We start from the raw sequence: 23,055 nt of genomic DNA, 5'->3' as shown, positions 1-23,055 counted from the left end.
TTTTCACTTTTTCCCCATCTATTTTCCTTGAAATGATGGGACTGGGTGCCATGATCTTAGGTTTTTTTTATTTTAAGCTTGCTTTAACATAAATGCAAACATCCTAAACACCGTGGTAGCAAAGTGAGTTCATTTTTCTTTAAAAAAAAAAAAAAAAAGATCATTACCAAGTGGGATTTATTCCAAAAAAGCAATTTTGCCTTTAACAATAGAAAATCTGTGAAATTCACCATATTAAAAAATAAAATCACATGCTAATCTCAATAGGTAGCTCAGCTGTTAAAGAATCTGCCTGCAATGCAGGAGACCTCGGTTCAATCCCTGGGTTGGGAGAAGGGCATGGCAACCCACTCTAGTAGTCTTGCCTGGAGACTCCCCATGGACAGAGAAGCCTGGCAGGCTACAGTCCATAGGACTGCAAACACTGAGTGACTAAGCGCAGCACAGCTCAATAGATGCCAAAGAAACAATTAACACAATTCAGTACCCATTCAAGAAAAACTAAGCTCTTGGTAAACTCACTGGAAAAAAATTCTGATGCTGGGAAAGATTGAGGGCAGGAAGAGAAACAGGTGACAGGTTGAGATGGTTGGATGACATCATCAATTCAATGGACAGGAGTTTGAGCAAACTCGGGTGGGATAGCAAAGGACAGGGAATCCTGGCATGCTGCAGTCCATGGGGTGTCAGAATTGGACATGACTGAGCAACTGAACAATAACAACAAACTAGAGGTAGAAGCAGGTTAACCAATTCAGAACATCAATTATATCTGTCTGCGTCCCTTCATCCAACTAAAGGTCATGTTCTATAGCCACACCAAAGAGAAGACACGAATATGTTTGTTTGAACAATGCCTAGGGGATGATGGCACTGACTTGGAAGGAACCAGGGTCATTGTCCAAGAGGAGCAGACACATTACACACATTTTCCAAACACATTACATTCAGTTCAGGTCAGTTCATTTGCTCGGTCGTGTCCGACTCTGCGACCCCATGAATCACAGCATGCCAGGTCTCCCTGTCCCTCACCAACTCCTGGAGTTCACTCAGACTCATGTCCATCGAGTCAGTGATGCCATCCAGCCATCTCATCCTCGGTCGTCCCCTCCTCCTCCTACCCCCAATCCCTCCCAGCATCAGAGTCTTTTCCAATGAGTCAACTCTTCGCATGAGGTGGCCAAAGTACTGGAGTTTCAGCTTTAGCATCATTCCTTCCAAAGAAATCCCAGGACTGATCTCCTTTAGAATGGACTGGTTGGATCTCCTTGCAGTCCAAAGGATTCTCAAGAGTCTTCTCCAGCACCACAGTTCAAAAGCATCAATTCTTCGGCACTCAGCTTTCTTCACAGTCCAACTCTCACATCCATATATGACCACTGGAAAAACCATAGCCTCTTTTCCTACCCTCTATTGGATTTAAAAGATCCATTTCCTGTCCCTCACTGCCCCCAACTGCCCCACTAGCTTGGGAAGGTCTGTGTTACATTTCCATTCTTTTTGTAGTCACTTTGAAGTTTTTGACACTAATTATACGTTTTCCTATAATACTCTGAAGTTACTAAGTATTTCTCTTCTAAACATGCCTGAACCCTTTGAAGCCCACTTTACGCACTGAACACCCTCACACCCTGCTCAAGCTAATCTTACCATCTTTTTCTTACAACTTAGATTCTATCACTTTTTAAACATAGTTAATAAAGGGGATTTTGGTTAGTTTACAATTGATAGTTAATTAAATGTATTTATTTTTTTTAAAAAAAACTACTGAAACAATTCTTGAGAATCTTTTCTGAGACTAAATGAGAGCCCAATGCCTGCCTCACACAGAGTAGGTGCTCAATAAAAGGAACCCACCTTTCCCCCTCCCAGAATAAACAGTTGTTTGTCTCTTTAACACTAGTTACAAGTGCTCAACAGGCATGGATTCCTCTGGGTTGGATGCATTTCATGGACAGTTGGCAATGACCAACCTCTCCTTATGTTAATTTTGTGAATACTGTATTTGACTGTGTAGCAAGCTAAATGATGCAGGAATAAATGTTCTCATTTCTGAGCTGTGAAGTGTTGAAAATGGATCAGAAAATAAAAGCAGAATGTCCACCCTTTGGGAGAAAAATGTCAGTCTGTATTGCTGCCACTCTTGGCTGCTAGTTGGAATGCAGCTGTTAAGGCAGCTGTTTAACTGTTTACCCAACTTGAAAGGACACTCAACTGCCAAGTGGCAAATAGTTTTCATAACATTTTGCTTTTGCTGAGAACAACAACAGTGCATTTTATTGAGCTCCAGCAGTGTGCCAAACATGACAGATTTATAACTCTGCAGGTTCACAACCTTGACTGAACATGATGCTCATTTCCATTTATAATATTTGTAAAAAGAATAAATAGGCTTCCAAAGGTAGCCTCTACACACACACACAAAAGAAATCTAGATCTTACATATTTTTTGAAAATCCAGCAGATAACTTGAGGAAATACCTCTGAAAATGAAAAACCTTTAAAAGGAAGATTTAAAGTTTTTAAACTTCCTTAAGGTGGCCCAAGATTGACTTTACCCCTTTGTCCAGGACAGATGAGTGCAGCAGTAGCAGAGGAAACATGTCATCTACTGAATCTCTTGCAATCGATGTGTCTCATTCTGGGTCATGAAGTTAATCTGTGTTGCTAATAAAAATATTGACACTAAGTACTTAGCATACTGTTGTATTGAATCTGACAGGCTGTAAACTGGTGGTGGGGAGTAGGAGGGGTTGCGGTCATCAACTATTTTATTTATGAAAGGTATAGGACAAATATAAGCATTTAAAATTAAGAAAATACTTTCATATACATAAGCATGATTTTCTTCTGAGTCCAAAAGTTACGTGGATGATGATCATGTTACACAGCTGTCCACCCACAGTCTATTCCCTCTGGTCAGAAGCTCATGCCTTCAAAAAAGTTATGGAGATATGCTTTAGGCATGTAGAGGGATCCTGTACATACCTATTATTTGTTCCAGCAGAAGTGATAGAAAGCAGAAGTGACCACCACTCAAACATTTAGTGTGTAAGCCCCACAAGTCTTTATGAAGACAGTGGAGGTCAGGCAGGGGAGATTCAATCTCATTTAATAAATCAGACTCGCTAGGAGTCGGACACGACTGAGCAACTTCACTTTCACTTTTCACTTTCATGCATTGGAGAAGGAAATGGCAACCCACTCCAGTGTTCTTGCCTGCAGAATCTCAGGGACGGGGGAGCCTGGTGGGCTGCCATCTCTGGGGTCGCACAGAGTCGGAAACGACTGAAACGACTTAGCAGCAGCAGCACAATCAAAGCTGAAATAGAGATATTTCTAAAGGTGAACTGGGCTGAACAAAGATGATCAATGGAGACATAACCTGTATTTTCTCTACTATTTACCAAACAGTCATTAACTCATTAAGTGATAGTCTAATCCAGCTGTTTCTCCAAATTATAAAAGCATACATTTCCACAAAGTTGACATGATTTCTTGGGCAATGATAGACAAAGTCACACACTGGGTAATGGTCACCAAGGGACTCAGCCACGAGTTTTTTGCTCTTTTTTTCAGGGATCAGAAAATTAGTAATTGCAAACCATGGATGAAATTTATAAGGTCGCTTCCACAGAAAGGATCCAGGTGTTGGAAAAAGAACTGGCTACGCAATTGACTGAACTGAAGTCTGAGATAGAAGAACAATGGACTCTCCAGGGGTCAGCTCATCAAACTTACAGGTAAATAGTGGCAGTGTGAAGGCATGGTCTTCAAGAGCTTCAACCCCTGCTCACTTCCCATAAGCTCCATCAGAGCGCCCCTCTCCTTTTTACTTGAACATTTGGCATCATCTCAAGCTCAGGCTTGACTGCTGCCCTTAAGGCTCTCCTATATTCTAGAATCATCAAGGCATTACACATATCATTGTCTTAAGATTCCAGAAGCTATTATACAAACCGTAGTCAATGAAACCTTATTTTCTCCAATGATATTTTAACTGAATTTGACCTTGATTTTGATGAGAAATTTCAAAACGAAAATAATATGAGGTATTTGATAGTGAATTCTGAAAAATGATGTTCTATTAGGAACTATTCTATAGGTAAATGCTGCCAATGATAGCAATTGAACTCTTTAGGTCATTCACAGACACTTTGAGGTTAACTGAGAGGAAAGGCATGATCTGAGCAAGAGAAGGTCAGAGAACTGAACCCTGAATCCCACCCAAACTCCCAGCATGCCAAAGAATTAGAAGACAAGAGGGCAGGGAAAGAATGGGTTTCTTCTGTTTCCCTGACTGCCTGTTTAGTAGCTGGTCCTCTTTCTAGGTGGTTACTGGTTTTCCATCTCTGTGAGGCTGTAGCCAGGATACAGGTACCCAGTAATCACAGAAATTATACATTTGATTTATTCATGCTTTTACCCTCAAGGCCCTTTCAAAACTTGTATCTTTTTCCATCAAAACCAAGACATGAAGAGACAAGAGGAGGCATTATTCCAACTGCAGTTGGGAATTCAACGTAGCTGGCTCATGGGTTTCTTAGTCCCACATGATTGAGAGGCCTTCTAACTGTCAGCCTGGTGTTCCTTTGAGAAACAGGACCATGATTCCTGTGGGGGTGAACTGCTGACAAGTGTATAAACTAACAATCTATTTTCATCTTCCCTTAAAACTTATCCAAGGAGGACTGATAAATGGTCACATGAACAATATTAATCTGAACTTTACTGACTACAATCCCCTTCAAATCTCGTTTCTCACATGTATTCCAGAACCATCTCCTGTGGTCCCCTTGCCAGTGTTTGCAGAGTCCCATCTTAATACAGTAACATTTGCACCATGGTTTTAATGTTCCCAAAGCTGCCAAGCCCTGGGATGTATCTCACACCCAATGTGGAGAGGATCCCTCTTTTTGACCCAGGGTCCCACCTTTATCAGGCCCCAGGGCAATGCTGCTTGTACTTCCTTACACCTTCCTCATGGTTAGGCTTGGACAACAGTCAATGAGGGTGCTTAAGCAAGCACTTCTGCAGTGTTTTTCCTAGAGATGAATAAATTTTTTGAAGCAGAAAATTTGGCTAAGATAATTTCCAAAGTATTTCATGTTTGATATTTAAGGATCATTTTCACCCTTCAGATAACTGAGCTAGAACACAAAAATAAAAACATTTTGTTTGAATAATATGTGTTATTTTATGTGTCAAATAAAATCGATGAGATAGAGGTCTGATAAGCACAGTAATTGTTAGAAATGAGATTATTGAAGGAACTATGGATAGGGGTAAGAAATGGCCTCACCACTGTCTCTGTTTCTAGAGAGATGCTGCTGCTAAGTCACTTCAGTCGTGTCCAACTCTGTGCGACCCCATAGACAGCAGCCCACCAGGCTCCCCCATCCCTGGGATTCTCCAGGCAAGAACACTGGAGTGGGTTTAAGTTGGGGTAAAAGGAAAGACTATGTATTTGTGAGCAGGAGAGGACATCTGGCCCAAGTTAAGGTTTAACAGGAGTGAGGTGTACACAAGAGAGATTCTGACTGAAGACAGAAGCCTGTGGCCTTTACATGCGACCAATAATCCAGTATAATATATTTATTTAGAAATGAGCAGTTGTGGAGTTGAAGATTAATCAGGGCAGGAGGAGAAGTGGGTGACAGAGGATGAGATGTTTGGATAGCATCACAGACGCAGTGAACATGAGTTTGAGCAAACTCCAGGAGACAGTGAAGGACAGGGAAGCATGGCGCTCTGCAGTCTATGGGGTTGCAAAGAGTAAGATTTGACTTAGCAACTAAACAATAGCAACAGTCTTTAATCTGATTTATAATAGCTTCTATAATTACAACCTCTATTGCATAAAATTTTCTGCAGCTCTGTTCGAATGCCAAAGGACATCTCTTACTTTAGAAGAGAAAGGGAACTGGCCCTAAAGAAAACTTTACAGGTGAGTAAAACAATGGGCTATTTCATTATAACAGTGAATTAGGATTTGCTAAGTTGGTGGAAACTCTTGACAAGGAAAACTTTTTGTAAACAAGCAGCTGATATTACTGACGGTGTTTACAAAGAAAAAATATTCAGCACACTGCTGGACCAGAGAAGGCCAGTCCTTCGGAGATATCTGATTTTTGTAGAGTGTTCATCATAAATCAGTTCCTTGATTTATGATGTTAAAAATATTAACTTGAAATCTTAGGTATAACAGCATAACATATGAAAGCTATCAGAAATTGTATGTCATTTTCTATCATAGACACTGATTGTTTTGTTTCCTTCTTTCCCTTTCTTTGCTTGCTCTGTTCTCTGGGGTTCAGGTGGCTCAGTCAAAGTCCCTTGTTATTCAACCAGATGTCATGCAGAGGGAGCTAGAGAGCTGCCTAAGGAGAGAGTACACTCCTGAAAATTTACCTTTGCTACTGTTGCAGGTAAGAGTCATTGAGCAATTTGAAAAGCAGATTTGAAACTTAGTAGAAATGTATGAACAAAACTGGCTTTCTGGTATGTCCTCTGGCCAGGGTACAATATTCTCTATATGTATGGTTTGCAGAATTTGGTTAATATAAATGCTCTTCTTTGCTAGAGACCCATGCCAAACTCCGGGAAATAATGAAAGACAGGGAAGCCTGATGTGCTGCAGTCCATGGAGTCACAAAGAGTCAGACACGATTTAGCAACTGAACAACAGCTACAACATGCCATTTAAGTTCAGCTTAGCTACAGCCACTAAACAATTGGCAAAGTTTCTACTAGTTGCTCCCTGTGCTGGTATTAGGAAGCAATACAACATTGACTAAGATAGTCGCAGACCTCAAAAACTATTGGCTGACCTAAGGAAGATGTTTCTGGAAATCTCTCCTAAGAAAATAACTCACAACATGGGGAGTGGGGGGAAGATATTCCAATAAAGATCATTATTGCAGCATTATAATAAAAGTGAAAAAATTAGAGTTGCCTAAATGTCTAATCATAGGAGAGTTAAGAAAAACAGTATGGTATTTGATAGATTATTGTTCTGCCTTTAAAGATTTTCTGCATAAGGAATTATTGTGTTATGTAATATTAGGTAACAAAAACATATGTATGTATATATATATTACAATAATGGTCATGTAGTGTACAGAAAAATCACTTGAAGAGCAGACATAGGCCAAAATGTTAGTAATTACTGTCTTTGAATGGCAGACAATGAATTTCCTTTTTTTGCTTTTATGCATTTTCTAAATTTTTTATAAAAGAAATTTTTTTTAAATTTTATAATTTTTCTAAAATTTAAAAAAATTTATAATAAGCATGAACTGTTTAGATTTTAAAAATTCATTGTTCTTTACTCTTGTGTTTTGAGTTACAACCTCACTATGCATACAAAGTATATTATTAGCAACTAACTAATAAGTAATAAGTTAGCAATTAACTAATAAGTAAATCATAAAGAAACAAAAATATTCAGATTTTGTTTGCAAGTCAAACTAATATCATTATTTTCATCCAGGATTCTCTTTCCCTAATATTTCTGGCACTCTTCATTCCTCTGTGTGTGTCAGTGTTTCTCGTGGGAGAGATGAGGAGGGGAGGGTGAAGGTTAGAGATGCTTGGCAAGACAGTTTTGGCTGTCACAATTTGGGGAGGGGAGTGGGTTGCTACTGGCTTCTAGTGAGTAGAGGCCAGGGATGCTGCTAAACATCCTGCAATACACAGAACCACCCCTTCACTGCAAAGAATTATTCAGTCCCAAACATCAATAGTGCAGAGGCTGAAAAAGCTTCAGTTCAGTTCAGTCACTCAGTCGTGTCCAACTCTTTGCGACCCTGTGGACTGCAGCACACCAGGCCTCCCTGTCCATTACCAACTCCCGGAGCTTCTCAAACTCATGTCCATAGAGTCAGTGACGCTATCCAACCAGTCTCATCCTCTGCCGTCCCCTACTCCTCCTGCCTTCAATCTTTCCCAACATCAGGGTCTTTTCCAGTGAGTCACTTTTTCACATCAGGTGGGCAAAATATTGAAGTTTCAGCTTCAGCATCAGTCCTTCCAATGAATATTCAGGACTGATTTCCTTTAGGATTGACTGGTTTGATCTCCTTACTGTCCAAGGGACTCTCAAGAGTCTTCTCCAACACTACAGTTCAAAAGCATCAATTCTTCGGCACTCAGCTTTCTTTATAGTCCAACTCTCACATCCATACATGACCACTGGAAAAACCATAACTTTGACTAGATGGGCAAAAGCTTTGAAAAAGCTTGGTAGAATCCAAGTTTCCATATGTTATCATTTATCTTCTGCCGAAAGAACTTAATTTAACATTTCTTGTAGAACAGATGTGCCAAAGACAAATTCTCTCAGTATTTGTTTGAAAGAAAAAAAAAAGAAAGGTCTTTGCCTTCATTTTAGAAAGGTATATTTGTTCAATATGGTATTCTAGGCTGATATTTTTTCCCTTTTATCTTTTTAAATGTGTTGCTCTACTGTCTTCTGGCTTGCATTGTTTCCATTTCCTAATACTTTTTATTCTTTTGTTCTCTGGTTGCTTTTAAGATTTTTTCTTAATGGTTTTAAGCTATTTGATTATGATGTTCCTTGATGAGGTTTTCTTTGTGTTTCTCTTGCTTGGAGTTGGTTGAACTTCTCGGATTGTGATTTTATCATTTTCATCAATTAAAATTTTTTTCAACTGTTATTTCTCCAAATGTATTTTATATCCCTACTTGTCCTTTTAGGACTGCAGTGACATATACGTTTCATTCATGCATGCTTCAGTCATGTCTGTTCTGCACTCTATTGACTGTAGCCTGCCAAGCTCCTCCGTCCATGGGATTCTCCAGGCAAGAATACTGGAGTGGGTTGCCATGCCCTCCTCCAGGGGATCCTCCCAACCCAGGGATCAAACCTGTGTCTCTTACATCTACCTGCATTGGCAGGTGGGTTCTTTACTACTAGCATCACTTGAGAAGCCTAGACATATATGTTAAATCACTTCATATCTTCCATAAGTCCCTGAGGCTCTGTTAAATTTTTCTGTCTTTTTTCCCTCAGTGCTTCATTTTGTGTAGTTTCTATTGCTATGTCTTCAAGTTTACTAACCATTTCTTCTGCACTGTCTAATCCGCTGCTGCTCCTATTGTTGTTGAGTTGCTAAGTCTTGTCCGACTCTTTGTGACCCCTTGGTCTGTAGCATGCCAGGCTTCCCTGTCCTTCACCATCTCCTGAGTTTGCTCAGACTCATGTCCTTTGTCCATGATGCCATCCAACCATCTCATCCTCTGTTGCTCCCTTGCCCTCCTATCCTAAATCTTTCCCAGCATCATGGTCTTTTCCAATGAGTCAGCTCTTCCCATCAGGTGTACAAAGTATTGGAGTTTCACCTTCAGCATCAGTCCTTCCAGTGAATATTCAGGACTGATTTCCTTTAGGACTGGCTGGATTGATCTCCTTGCTATCCAAGGGACTCTAAAGAGTCGTCTCCAGCACCACAATTTGAAAGCATCAGTTCTTCTGCACTCAACCTTCTTTATGGTCCAATTCTCACATACATACATGACTATTGGAAAAACCATGTCACTGACTATATGTATATAGCAAAGTGATATCTCAGCTTTTTAATGTGCTGTCTAGGTTTGTCATAGCTTTCTTTCCAAGGAGCAAGGATCTTTTAATTTTGTGGGGGCAGTCACCATCCGAAGTGATTTTGGAGCTCAGAAAAAAATAAAATCTGTCACTGTTTCCATTATTTTCCCATCTGTTTGCCATGAAGTGATGGGACCAGATGCCATGATCTTAGTTTTCTGAATGTTGAGTTTTAGACCAAGTTTTCACTCTCCTCTTTTACCCTGATTAAGAGACTGTTTAATTCCTCTTCACTTTCTACCATTAGAGTGGTATCATCTGCATATCTGAGGTTGTTGATATTTCTCCTGGCAATCTTGATTCCAGCTTGTGATTCATCCCATCTGGCATTTAGTATGATGTACTCTTCATATAAGTTAAGTAAGCAGGGTGATAATATACAACCTTGATATATTTCTTTCCCAATTTTGAATCAGTCCATTGTTCCATGTCCAGTTCTAATCTGCTGTTAATCCTATCCAATGAATTTTTTATTTCATATATTGTAGTCTTCATTTCTAAAAGTTCTATTTAACTTTTTAAAATATTTTTTATTTCTCTATTATGTTTACATTTTCCTTTCAATTCTTGAACATACTTAGCATAGTAATAAAAACTCTTTTAAAGTCCTTGTTTGCTAATTTCATCACCGGTGCCATTTCTGGGCCTGTTTCTCTTCATTAATTTTTCTCCATCTTATGGGTCATATTTTTCTGCTTCTTTGCATGTCTAGTAATTTTTCCTAGAGGCTAGGCATTGCAGTTTTACATTGCTGAATGCTGATTTTTTTTTTTTCATTCCGTAAAGGATGTTATACTTCATTCTAGCAGGCAATTAAGTTATAGATCAGTTTCACACTTACAAGGCTTGGTCTTGAAGCTTTGCTAGAGCAGGTTTAGAGTAACTTTTACTCCAGACATAGTTTATTCTTCTTACTAAATTGTCACCCCTTTTGTGTCTCTGCTGAGTGCTCCAGGTATTTAGTGAGGATTCTTTACTCTGTCAGATTGAAATTTGAACGTCTCCTAGTTCTGTTTGAACTCTGAGAAATGTTCAGTTTACAGTTTCCGAGTTTGCTATTCTTTGCACAGCCTCAGGGAGTTCCACCCTCTGCATGCAATGCTTAATAGTCAGCAAAGAACTTGGAAATCTCTATGTAGGTTTCTGGAGCCCTTTTTCTGCATAACTTTCTCCTCTCCATTACTCTGCCCTGTCAACTCCAGCTGACTCAACTTCCCAAACTTGATTTCTCTATCCTTAACTCGGAGAAACCAGCATGCTCTGATTTCCTATTCTAGTTCAAAAACTGCCTTCTTCAGACAGAAGACCAGAGCTCATTTCATTTGTTTCCTTTCTCTCAAGGACAAGAGTTCTGCATTGCCTGTTGTTGCATGTCAGTAAACAGTTGCCTTGTGTAATTTGCCCTATTTTCTAATTGTTTATGATAGAAGGGTGCATGTGATCCTACTTATTCCATCATAGCAGTATTATTGTTATCAGAAATAAATTTTTTTAAGAATTGGCTTATTTGACTACACTTAAGTACAAGTAAAATTCTTGATCTAAGGTTAAAAGCTATAATCTCATTTATAATGTTCTTTGTACTTTGGGTTCATAAACTTCAGTTTTTAAAAAATTTTTAAGCTTAGCTTTATAGGCTTTTATGTCACTGTTAAAACTTCAACAACTGATAGATGAAATTATAATCTGTTGGACTGACAAAATACCTATTTAAATTTGAATGGTATATTGAGCCAGGTTTCTTAATTTTATGATCTTCATGTAGAAAGTATTGATAGATCCTTCCAAAACAGCCAAACTTATTTTCCTATTATTTTTGTTCTTAAGGTTTAATCCAGTCTTCCCATAGGGCAGTTGGTAAAGAACCCGCCTGCCAATGCAGGAGACATGGGTTCAATCCCTGGGGTGGGAAGATCCCCTGGAGGAGGAAATGGCAACCCACTCCAGTATTCTTGCCTGGAGAATCCCATAGACAGAGGAGCCAGGCGGGCTACAGTCCATGGGGTCGCAAAGAGTCAGTCATGACTGAGAACACCCTTCCTTCCTATTATAATTGTATTCTAGTTAATTTTGTTGTTGTTGTTGTTAAAGCATTATACAGAGAGAATTACCCAGCTGGCCCAGAGTAAATATTTACACATGCTTAGGTGGAAGAGATTTTGCCATCACAGTAAGATCATGGAGCAACTTTATCCTTTTTACAAGGTAGGAAGCCCATGAACAGAATCTATGGGCTATTTTCTGTAATGAAACAATATGGCCATTAAGCTTGTCAATGTTATATTTAGTCATCATGCCTGTACTTTATATCTCTAGACTTATTCATGCTACATAAACTGTAAATGTATACCCTTTGGCCAACATCTCCCCTTTTCCCCTAAGCCCCAGCCCCTGGTTACCACTGTTCTATTCTCTGCTTCTCTGAGTTCGATTTTTTTTTTTTTTAGACTCCACATAAAAGGGATACCACACAGTATTTGTCTTTTTCTCTGTCTGGCTTATTCCATTTAGCATAATGTTCTCCAGATTTATTCATGTTATTAGGATTCCCCTCCTCTTCGTGGCTGAATAATATTCCATTATCTATAATTTACCACATTTTCTTTATCCATTCATCCATCAATAGACCCTTAGGTTTTCATATCTTGACTATTATGAATAATGCTGCAATGGAATATTGAAATACAGATATCACTTTAAAATACTGATTTTGTTTTCTTTGATATATATACCCCAAAATGGGATTGCTGGATGATACGGTAGTTCTATTTTTTTTAATTTTTATGTTTAATTGGAGGATAATTGCTTTACAATATTGTGTTGGTTTCTGTCATACAACAATAATCAGATATAAGTATACATATATCCCCTTCCTCTGGAGTCTCCCTCCCAGCCCCTCATCTCACTCCTCTAGGTCATCCCAGAGCACCAGACTGAGTTCCCTGTGTTATACAGCAACTTCCTACTGCTGCTGCTGCTGCTGCTAAGTCGCTTCAGTCATGTCCGACTCTGTGCAACCCCATAGATGGCAGCCCACCAGGCTCCCCCATCCCTGGGATTCTCCAGGCAAGAACATTGGAGTGGGTTGCCATTTCCTTCTCCAGTGCATGAAAGTGAAAAGTGAAAGTGAAGTCGCTCAGTCATGTCCGACTCTTAGTGACCCCATGGACTGCAGCCTACCAGGCTCCTCCGTCCATGGGATTTTCCAGGCAAGAGTACTGGAGTGGGTTGCCACTGCCTTCTCCAAACTTCCTACTAGCTATCTGTTTTGAGCATGGCAATGTATGTTTCAGTGCTAATCTCTCAATTCATTCCACCTTCTCCTTCCCCCACTATGTCCGCAAATCCATTCTCTATGTTTTTGTCTTTATTCCTGCCCTGCAAATAGTTTCATCAGTACCATTTTTATAGCTTCCGTATATAAATATATGCATTTATATTATGCATTAATATATGATATTTGTTTTCTATTTCTGATTTAGTTCACACTGTATAACAGATTTTAAGTTTGTCCTCCTCAGTTAAACTGTCTCAAATTTGTTCCTTTTTTAACTGGCTAAGTAATATTCCATTGCATATATGTACTGCAACTTCTTTGTCCATTCATCTGTCGATGAACATCTAGGTTGCTTCCATGTCTTGGCTATTGTAAATAGTGCTGCAATGAACATTGGGATATATGTGTCTCTTTAAATTATGGTCTTCTCAGGATATGTGCTGAGTAGTAGAATTGCTGGGTCATATGGTAGTTTTATTCCTAGTTTTTAAAGGAATCTCCATACTTTTCTCCATAGTGGCTGTTATCAGTATGGTAGTTCTATTTTTAATTTTTTGAGAAATTTCTATATTGTTTTCATATTATCGTTAGATGCACCAGTTTACATCTCCACAAACAATATATCTTGTCAATGTTTTAAGTGGTGGTTAAAGATGGGAAAGGAACTAATGGATGCCCTTATTTGCCATTTCTCCCTGTGGCAGAAGATAATGGTACTATTTTTTAAGAATGAGATTTTAGGGTGGCTTTATATTATAGAAAATTTATTTTTCTTCATAGGCTATAGCTAAAAAATCTAAGAAGCCAACTCCAGTTACTAAATTTCCTTATGCACTGACTCTTTACTAGGGTCAGTTTCCTTCAAAGTTGTGAGAATATGACTGATTGCTGTCCTTATCAGTCAAATTCAAAATATGAAAGAGTTTTAAAATTACAAGAGCTTCTTATTTGGCTCCCAAACAGTAATACACTATACTTGGAAGCAAATGACGCAAAGAATAAGGCTTGCAAATCATCAGCTTCTGTCTTGGCATCTCTCTTAAACAGGAACAAGTTGTCTACATTATGCAGGAATACAATGATGCTCTTCAGAGAGCTGATCGATTGTCTGTTGCACGAGAAAACTTCCTTATGGGAAGAAAGAATCCTCCTAACTTAGTGACACAGGAAGACCTGACTATTTACACAAATTGGTTAGTGTGTCACCTACAGTCAGTCAAGATTATTCACCACTACGTGCAGGTACGTGAAACAGTTATATGGTGATACATTGCCTTCCCAGGATGTTCAGGACATTGTTTTCTTCACACCTGTCACCTAATTTGGGGTTGTCAGTTTCTGTATTCTATCTGCCTTACAAACGACAGGAAAGTAATGGGTCCCTAGCTTTTTTCTTTAAGACCTTTGAAACTATTTTTCTTTTGGAATCTTGCTGTAATGAAATCACTCCATTTAGCTTTCCCAAAGATGTCTCTGTTATACTACTTTGTATTCACTCTATGATTTCTTGTTTTCAGCCTCTTGTTCTGGATTTATGCTCTCTAATTTAGATCCACTTTTTTTTATTCAGCAACCTCTAGTGAGGGTCTGATTTATGCCAGGGACATATCCTGGGCCAATGGGAGTATATAATCTTTGCTGATGGTGAGGGAGGCCTGGCGTGCTGTGACCCATGGGTTCGCAAAGAGTGGGACATGACTTGGTGACTGAACAGCAGCAACAAAATGTGAGTCACAGGATGATAGGGAAAAGGGCAAGTAAATAGTCAACTTAAATACAATGTGATGAGTATAATCACAGAGTAAAGAGAGTCACAGAGGAGAGGCCCTACTGCAAGATACAGGCATCAGAACGAAATGATGTGACCACATTCTGTTTTAGAAAGATTGCTGTTTTGCCACCTAATTTTTTCTTACTCCGCTACACCTCATCTTAGTGATACCACCAACCATAACTCCTGGCCATCATCCTGACATCATCCCTTCCCCAGTCAGTCACTGTGGGTTCTACCTCTGAAGCATCTCTCCCCTGTCATGTGGCATAGTAATGATTTGCTCCTAAGTCCTGGTCCCCCACTAAACTCTGAACTCTTTGAATTTGGTCCATGTCTTACTTATTTTCATATCTCTAGCACCCCACACGATGCCCTGCTCATTATGGGTCATTGATCAAGGTAGGCATGCCTAGATGTTAAGGTCACTTAGAGTTGGTGACAACACAAGGTCCCTAGCTCCAGATTTAGACCCTCATGATTGAGCAGATTACTGAGGCCCACCTCCACCTTCTTCCTCCTCTATCAAATCAAAGGGCTGCTCCTGAAACAAAGTCTGGAAGCGTCTTTGAAAACTGAATTGACACGTGGCCCCTTGGTTTTCCACTTCTGTAGGCCCTCCAGTATTTACCCATCTCCAAAGCTCTGTGTGTAGCTGTTCACGAAGTCCCGGAGGTTGGTCAGGAAAATGCAAAGGTTCCTGTTGATGACACTGACTCTGACATCCAGGGTTCTGTATCTCCAGACTCTACGAATACCAGCATTTCAGGTAAGAAGTCGTCTTTCCCCTTAGGAAATGTGGAGAAAAGATTGTGGTTTTGCACGTGTGCACCTGATCTTGCTTGAAATTTTTCTATGTACGAAAAAAATTATATCTTAAAAAAAAATTGTCCATGCCATGCAGTCTATAGGATCTTAGTTCCCTGACCAGGGATCAAACCTGGGCCCTGGTTGGTGAAAGCACCAAATCCTAACCACTGCACTGCCAGGGAATTCACAAAAGTTTTATCTTCTTAATCAACAAGTGTTAATCTAATATTTTCTGGTGCAAAAAAAAAATAACAAACACTTCTCTTATAAATTATTATCTCCATCTTTATAGCTAGACAATTAAGAGAGGGGGAAAAAGCAATAAACTTGAAGTTGGAAGTACTGGGCTCTAGGGCTTTTCTGTTGTCGCCTCACTGTGAGCCTACATGTTTAAGTCATTTCATCTCCTTGGGCCTCAATTTATTCATCTCCAAAATAAACCTTTTAGATTAAGTGATCACTAAGGTCACCTTCATTTTTTTTCCCCAGGATTGAAAACTTTTCATTTCTATTTTTTTTATATACCCAAAACACTTTGTATTGGGGTATAGCCAATTAACAATGTTGTAATAGTTTCAGGTGAACAGTGAAGAGACTTAGCCATACTTATACATGTATCCATTCTCCCCCCAATCTCCCTCCCATCCAGGCTGTCACATAACATTGAGCAGAGTCCCTTCATTTTTAATTTTATATGATCTTTAAAGACTTCCCTTATCTGAATCAATTTAATAGTCTTCTTACCCTTACCTTATGTTACAGATGACTTAGAAATCTAATCAGGTTTTTACTCTGAGTGATGAATTTACCAGTTGCACCTGGAGAGGCAGCCAACCCTGTTGTGGGGAATCAGAGAAGGTATCTCAAATGGGAAGTCCAGTCTGGGTGCTTAGAGATGTATAAGAATGAGCTGGGCAAAAGGAGGTGAAGGTTCTTAGCTTCTCCTGATTTGTTTGTTAACTTGTAAGTCATATTCTTTGTCTATTCCAAAGGACTACAAATAGTTCTGTTCTCACTAAGTCATTCCGCAAAGGGTCTGTTGGATTTCTCCTGCGGGCTATAAGAAGGGGGAGTCCTAACTACCTCCCCCAGAAAACCAGCACCAGAAGTTTGTTAGGCCTGGCTGAGTGTGTGCTAGACTGCAGAGAAGGCAGAGAAGGCTGGGCATGGAGCAGAATGGCCCTCACCATCCATGGAAAGGCCCTGACTTCAGTTTTTTCAAAGGACTCTCCTTTTTTCCTCTGAGACTGGTATTCATTGGTATTAATGCTCTTGATTTCGGATATTTTCAGAGCCAATGAGAACAGAAACTGCTTTCGTTCTGCCCCAACACACAACAGAAACAGAAGAACTGAAACCTCAGCTGAGGCTTCTGCTCTCCCATTTCAGTATCTCATATGACGTGGAAGAGCTGAAGGATGCTTCTAAGGAGACAGAACTTTTTGCCTTGGTACTTTATGGATTCTTTCTTAATGCAAATATAGGTGTTCATGAAAGAAAATACTAGTATCTGCCACGAAGTTGGATATTCACACTGCCGCAATTGTTTCTAGAGTGATAAAATATAATAGTAATAGGTGAGATTTAGACTAGCCGTTGAACTTTCTCTCTGTTAGAATTTTGAAACCCTTGAATATCCAACCCAGAGGGATTGTAGGATTATTTTTCTGCAGAATTTAGAGAAAATGGTAGGTTGTAGTTCATAATAGATGATGTAAACATAGCCAAGATTTGGCACTTTTTAAATATGGAGTTGTCTAGTGTCTAAAGCCCTTTGACTCTCAGAAAGTGTACCAATAGCTCTTCAGTTGGCAAAATGCTTTATATTCAGTACAGTGTATATTGTGTAGTGATTTTTAAAGTTAAGCAGTCATAGTCTGCTATCTCATAGTGTTGCACCTCCTTGAATGAAAAAAATCATATTATCAAAAGCCATATTAGAACTTGTTTCAAAGGGAAAAAAATAGGATTATACATAGAGAACCTCAAAATTACAATAATAAACTTTTTAGCCAGAGTTTCAACAAAAAGATATTTTTCTAGATCTGGGTATATAATATTTATAAATATATATATTTGCTAGGTAAAAATAATAAGTTGATTAATCCAAAAAGGCAAAGATCAAATCTGTATGTTTTTGAACACCCTTTGTGTAAGAAGGAACCACTTGCTTACTTACTTACTATATCACCATTTACTTTTACCTTGAAGTTTCACATCCATGTGTATTTGTTCCAGCATTATTTTACTGGGATTATTTCTTTTATTATGTAACACGGACTCTTTAAGCTCACTGGAACCAGTGGTATCACGTGTCCTCTGGTTTCTTTGAAGGTGGTGATGTTTAGCTTTTGTCTTTCTTTTCATATCAGTAGCAGCACTGTCTTCAGTAGAGAGTGCTTCTATGGGAGTATCCTCACCCTCATTCATTATCAGCAAGTATTATGATAGACCCAAACCAGAATCAGAGCAAGACAGTGTTAAAAAGAGTCCAAATAAATAAAGATAGGTTATGGCACAGTAGACTCTCATCAGTGACAACAAAAGAACTTGAGGCTGCAGAACTCTTGCACAGAGGAGCCTTCTCCCCAAAGAACAGCTTGTCTTCACATAGAGTTTCCACTTTTGATTTTCTTGTAACAGTAGTATGTGCAGTGGTAATTGTACTCCCAAGATAATCACATTACAACACATTTTTTTGTGTAGGACGAATTTCTATAAATAGGAAGAGTGTTTATTTTGGTTTTCCAAAGCCCTAGAGCAGGGTCAGCAAACTACAGCCTGCAGTCCACCTCCTAGTGTTTGTTAAAGTTAAGTGTTATTGGAATACAGCCATGCCCTTTCATTATGTACACAGGCTGTGGCTTCTTTCACACTGTACTGCAGCATTGAGTAGTTGTAACAGAGACCATGTGGTTTGCAAAGTCTAAAATATTTACCATCTGGCCCTTTAAGAAAAAGTTTGCCACTCTAGCTTAGACTGGCACCATTTCATTGAACTTTGTGCACTGATGGGTATGATCTGTGTCTGTCTGATGTGGTAACCACTAGTCACATGTGACTGTGAAACATCGGGTAGTGTAAATGAGGAACTAAATTTTAAATTTTATCGAATTTTTATAAATTTGCATTTAAATGTTAAATAGCCACATATGGCTAAGAGCAATAGTATTGGATAACACAGCCTAGATAGCATAGCATTAACTGGAAGAATCTTTAGCTCTGTATCTCACTGAACTTACTTATTCCAGAAACTTTTTTTCAGGCCCTAGGGTGTGTCAGGTTCTCACTCTTTCTCTGTAATTAAATATACATAAGATTTAACATTTTAACCATTTCTAAGTGTACAGCTAAGTGGTAGTAAGAGCATTCACACTGTTTTGCAGCCATCACCATGGGGTAGATTCTTGAGATTCCCTCCACAAGCTCTCCTTGCACTGAGGAAGTCGTGACGCAGGTGGCCGGGGCACTGATGAAGGCACCTGCACAGGCTCGGGAGGCCTGAGTCTGCCCGAGAAGGGAGCACGCAGTGTCTGCCTCTTAGCAGTAGGCAGTTATATCATAGAAAGCCTCAGTCTGGAACTGAGATGTGAGGGCTGTGACTGATGTACCGTAAGGAGTTTCAACAGGTCCCAGCATCCGGACTCTTCTCTCTAGCAATATCCTGGTCAGGCTTCTGGGAGCAGGATTTATCTAACCCTTAAATTTTCTCATTTATCAGGTGGTCAGGAAAAGGGAATATGTTCCCAAAGAAAGACAGTCTACTGCTCATTAAGGGTCCATTTAAAAAATATATATAAATAAATATATTACATTATTTCCAATCTTTGGAGCAGATATTCAGGATAAGTAACACACACATGATTATAGTAACAGGCTGACTGAATGCATGTGCCCCTCAGGTATTTACATTTAAGTCCTATTACTGTCACAGAATCATGTTGTATAAAATAGTTTGACTCTAAGACTCTTTCAGAGGAAGTTAGTACCTGTTCTTGAAATTGCCTGCAGCCTGAGACTATTTCTCCCCTCTGGGCTTCTCTTTTCTCCATCCTGTTTAGGTTTCCCAAAAATTTCAAAGCATCTTCTTGGAGCAACAGAGAATGCAAACGTTTCCAGACTATAATGCTGGGATAGCTAAAGTGGAAAATTTGGATTTGGCAGGACCTGGTAGGGCCTTGAAAAAGAGAGCCAACTGGACTTCCTTTATAAAGGTAAGGAGCCCTGTGGTGACGGTCACTTGTGAATGATGTCAGCCATGTCACAGAGTGTCCTCCAAGGAGGCCAGACAACCTGGCAGCATCCGGTCTGTCAGATGCCTATTATCCCCTCTCCTCAATGCGCTCAGCAAACTGTGCCCTGGGAGCAAGGGTAGGTGCCTGCCTGACTTCGGAGAGGCGGCTTAGAAAACCTGGCCTCGTGTACCACCATCCCCCAGCTCCTTCCTGCCTTGAGTCTGTTGAAGTTAGCCAGGCTGATCTATCTTTTCTGGAAGTTCTCACATATTTCTTTGCCCATCTCTGTTGAGTCAGAACTCCTTTCTGTTGTTAGTGACCTGGGCTACTGGGCAAGAATAAAGAACATTCAGAGTTATACTGGAGTTGTGTAAATCCAGTTTTTTAGTCAAGAACTGTTTACTGACTGCATTCTGTGTGTCTTACATGGCCCTTGGTGCTGGAGATACACAATTCACAATTATTCAAAAGTGAGTAGATTAAATGAGTTGATTTGAGATAGTAGTAAATACAGTTGATTCTCATTGTTTTGGGGTAGTTATGTTCTGTAAAGTTGCCGCAAACACTGAATTAACAAATCCTAAACCACTGCTCATAAGGGAAGTAAAAGGTTCAGTCAATTCAGTTCAGTTCAGTTCAGTTGCTCAGTCGTGCCCGACTCTTTGTGACCCCATGAATCGCAGCACATCAGGCCTCCCTGTGTTAAGTTCATCAATTGATCAATACATAACTAGTTTTATATGTGTTTCTGTTTGAACAGACTTTATCCAATATATGTTGTTGATTCATTATCATCAAACTCATGGCCAACAGCACTATAATTCATACCTGAACGAAGCTTTTTGAACACTTGTCCTTCTACAAGACACATCACAGCCTTCCTATACTTAGGAACACTAGACAGCTCTTCAGCCCCCTGTTGGAGGCCATTTTAAATAGTGAAATTACTAATGAAAAGCACAAAAAAGTATAAAAACCTGGCACTAATTAGGCCATAAAAAGAACACTTGTTTATATACACACTCAAATAAGTAGTAAATAGGTGAATGTCACCCTTGTTTGTCCTCAGCTGGGAATGTGGGGTTGGGTGACTTGAACTTTTTAACCATCCTGAGCATGTCCATGAATGTCCAGGAAATCTCTGTATTGATTTGGGGATGACAAATAAGTTTCAGTGAGTAGGCAAATCCAAAAATACAAAACCCATGAATAATGAGGATCAATTGTGTCATGAAGGAAACATCTTATTGCTGGGAGCCAGCGTGAGGAATCCCACCCGTGACAAGGTCATGAGGAAGGAAGCCTGACAAAACCCAAGGACATGATCAGACTTCAGGGATTCCCCCTGGAATTTCCTGAGCATCCACTCCCCCCAAAATAAGAATCTGCCTGCTTTTTCACTCTTCTAATATTCTCTGGAAAAAGTCACATCAGGGCTTTAGCCTTCTGCATTTGAAAGGGATGTTTCAGTTAAACCCCTCTGATAGCTCTCTAGCTTGCCTAACAGGTTCCCCCGGACCTCTTACAGCTTGTGAATTGCTTACAGCCCCCCAACCGGGAGAGGCACAAAGCTTAAAAGCATCTTAAAGATACAGAGCCTTTTCTAGAGAGTTAAAGATCATATTGGTGACGGGTTTTCACTGTTGACTCAATGATTGTTACCAGGCCTCCATATTCTTTATCTTTTAGGCACCTGGGAGGATGTTAATCAAGGTAATCGGGATATAGAAAAAGATATATAATAGTTTTGATGTTAGCAACTCTAGACTTTTGAGTTAATTACTTTTCTCTTTGTTATATATCACTGCACTCCTCTTGTGTCCTTGCTATGTAAGAATGTAACTTTATTTAGTGCTTTCTGAGAGTGGCACCAGACTTTGGGAAGATCAACACAAATAAGTCTTCTAGTCAACAAACCCATATCAGAAAAAAGGCTGTAAAATGTTAATTGGCCCTTTTTGGCCAGAAGATGATGTAAATCACCTAAGACTTGTGTATACAACTAGATATGCAGAGAGAAAAGCCTGGTTTTGATAAGAGTCTGGACTGCTAAACGCTGCATAACTTTGTGTTACCCATTGATCTCTATGTATAATCAAAAAGTATTAAAGGCCTTCTGAACAATAGAGGATGGGGCCAGTCATTGGACTGGTTTCCCCCGTGTCTCCTCTCTAATTTCTGGCTGAATTCCCATCTGGGACGTGGAGGCTCACCATGTCTACTTACTTGCCCCGGCTTTTAAGATCCATGCGAGGGGGAGACCAAGGCGAGGCATCCCCCGATATTCAAGAGGATGCCAGTGGCCTAACGTAGGTGGTGCAGGCTCCTTGTCTGGAACTTTATTGGGTTCCCACGTAAACCAAGTTATTCAGCCTTCTTTCTCCACTTAATTTTCCTACTACACTATTTCTCCCTAATCTAATCTTATATTTCTATATTAATAAATAAATAAGTTTTCCTCTCCAACGCCGTCCCCGCTTTGAATTCCCTGGATCCACTGGGGCTGGACCCAGGCATCTTATGTGATAAAGATGGATGGAAGGAAAGCAGAGAAATCACAGATTATTCCTAAATCTGGGGCTTGAGCAAATAGGTGGTTGGTGTAGGGAAAGCCGGACTTTCTGTTTTAGATTATTATACTTGCCATTCAAGTATAAATATCAAGGAGATAGTTGCATATAACAGGCTGGAGCTTAGAGCTAGATCTAAATTTGAAAGTTATGAGTACATTGAAGTATTTACAGCCATAGAACTAATTTTTGAAATACAACTTGTTAATATGAAAGGTGAAGTTTTACATGTGGAGCTACAAGGAGATTTTGTGGGCAAACTTCTCTTGCCCCATAAAGTTAGTGCAGTGCCCAACATTGATGGATTTAGGGTCCCTTCTGCCAGCAAATGATGCCGTGTCATTCTAGATGGAGCTACTGCATCTCAGGCCAGGTACCAGCAGGAACTGCTGTTGCCCTCTCCCTCCACAGATCTGAGAATCCACACAGACCCTTGCCAAGACTTCACATGCTCCAGAAAACTACCACTGAGGCCAGATCCCATTTCAGAAAGTCCTTGGTTCTCTTTATTTGCAACTTTTATTGAGAATCATTCTGTTATATTTAAGTTTGTGTGTGTTTGTCCACTAGATTAAGCCAAAATGTGATCCTTGGCAAAAGAAGCTTTTGACCAAACTAAAAGAACGGAGAAGAATAGATGTATTAATGCAACTCCAAGCAAAGTTTTTGAAGGTAAAAAAGTAACCATGTTTCCTTGTAGATAAAATTCTGTTCTCAGAAAATTGAATTCTTTCCACTTTTAAAAAATGTTAGCCATGGATTCACTA

General features: G+C 39.6%; 1 protein-coding gene across 1 annotated transcript in view; it reads left to right on the top strand.

Moving 5' to 3' along the window:
- LOC138444753 (uncharacterized) overlaps positions 1-23,055 on the top strand; it is a 193,241-nt gene that overhangs the window by 25,189 nt on the left and 144,997 nt on the right. The window contains exons 3-11 of the mRNA XM_069598139.1: positions 3,580-3,743; positions 5,875-5,947; positions 6,318-6,428; positions 11,717-11,830; positions 13,950-14,144; positions 15,289-15,442; positions 16,776-16,933; positions 19,545-19,697; positions 22,859-22,960. Coding sequence (XP_069454240.1) covers positions 3,607-3,743; positions 5,875-5,947; positions 6,318-6,428; positions 11,717-11,830; positions 13,950-14,144; positions 15,289-15,442; positions 16,776-16,933; positions 19,545-19,697; positions 22,859-22,960 — 1,197 coding nt within the window. The 5' untranslated portion in view covers positions 3,580-3,606. The remainder of the gene's footprint in view (positions 1-3,579; positions 3,744-5,874; positions 5,948-6,317; positions 6,429-11,716; positions 11,831-13,949; positions 14,145-15,288; positions 15,443-16,775; positions 16,934-19,544; positions 19,698-22,858; positions 22,961-23,055) is intronic.

This window comes from Ovis canadensis, chromosome 8 (genome assembly GCF_042477335.2).
Source record: "Ovis canadensis isolate MfBH-ARS-UI-01 breed Bighorn chromosome 8, ARS-UI_OviCan_v2, whole genome shotgun sequence".
NCBI classification, from domain to species: domain Eukaryota; kingdom Metazoa; phylum Chordata; class Mammalia; order Artiodactyla; family Bovidae; genus Ovis; species Ovis canadensis.
This window is presented reverse-complemented; position numbering and strand designations above follow the sequence as displayed.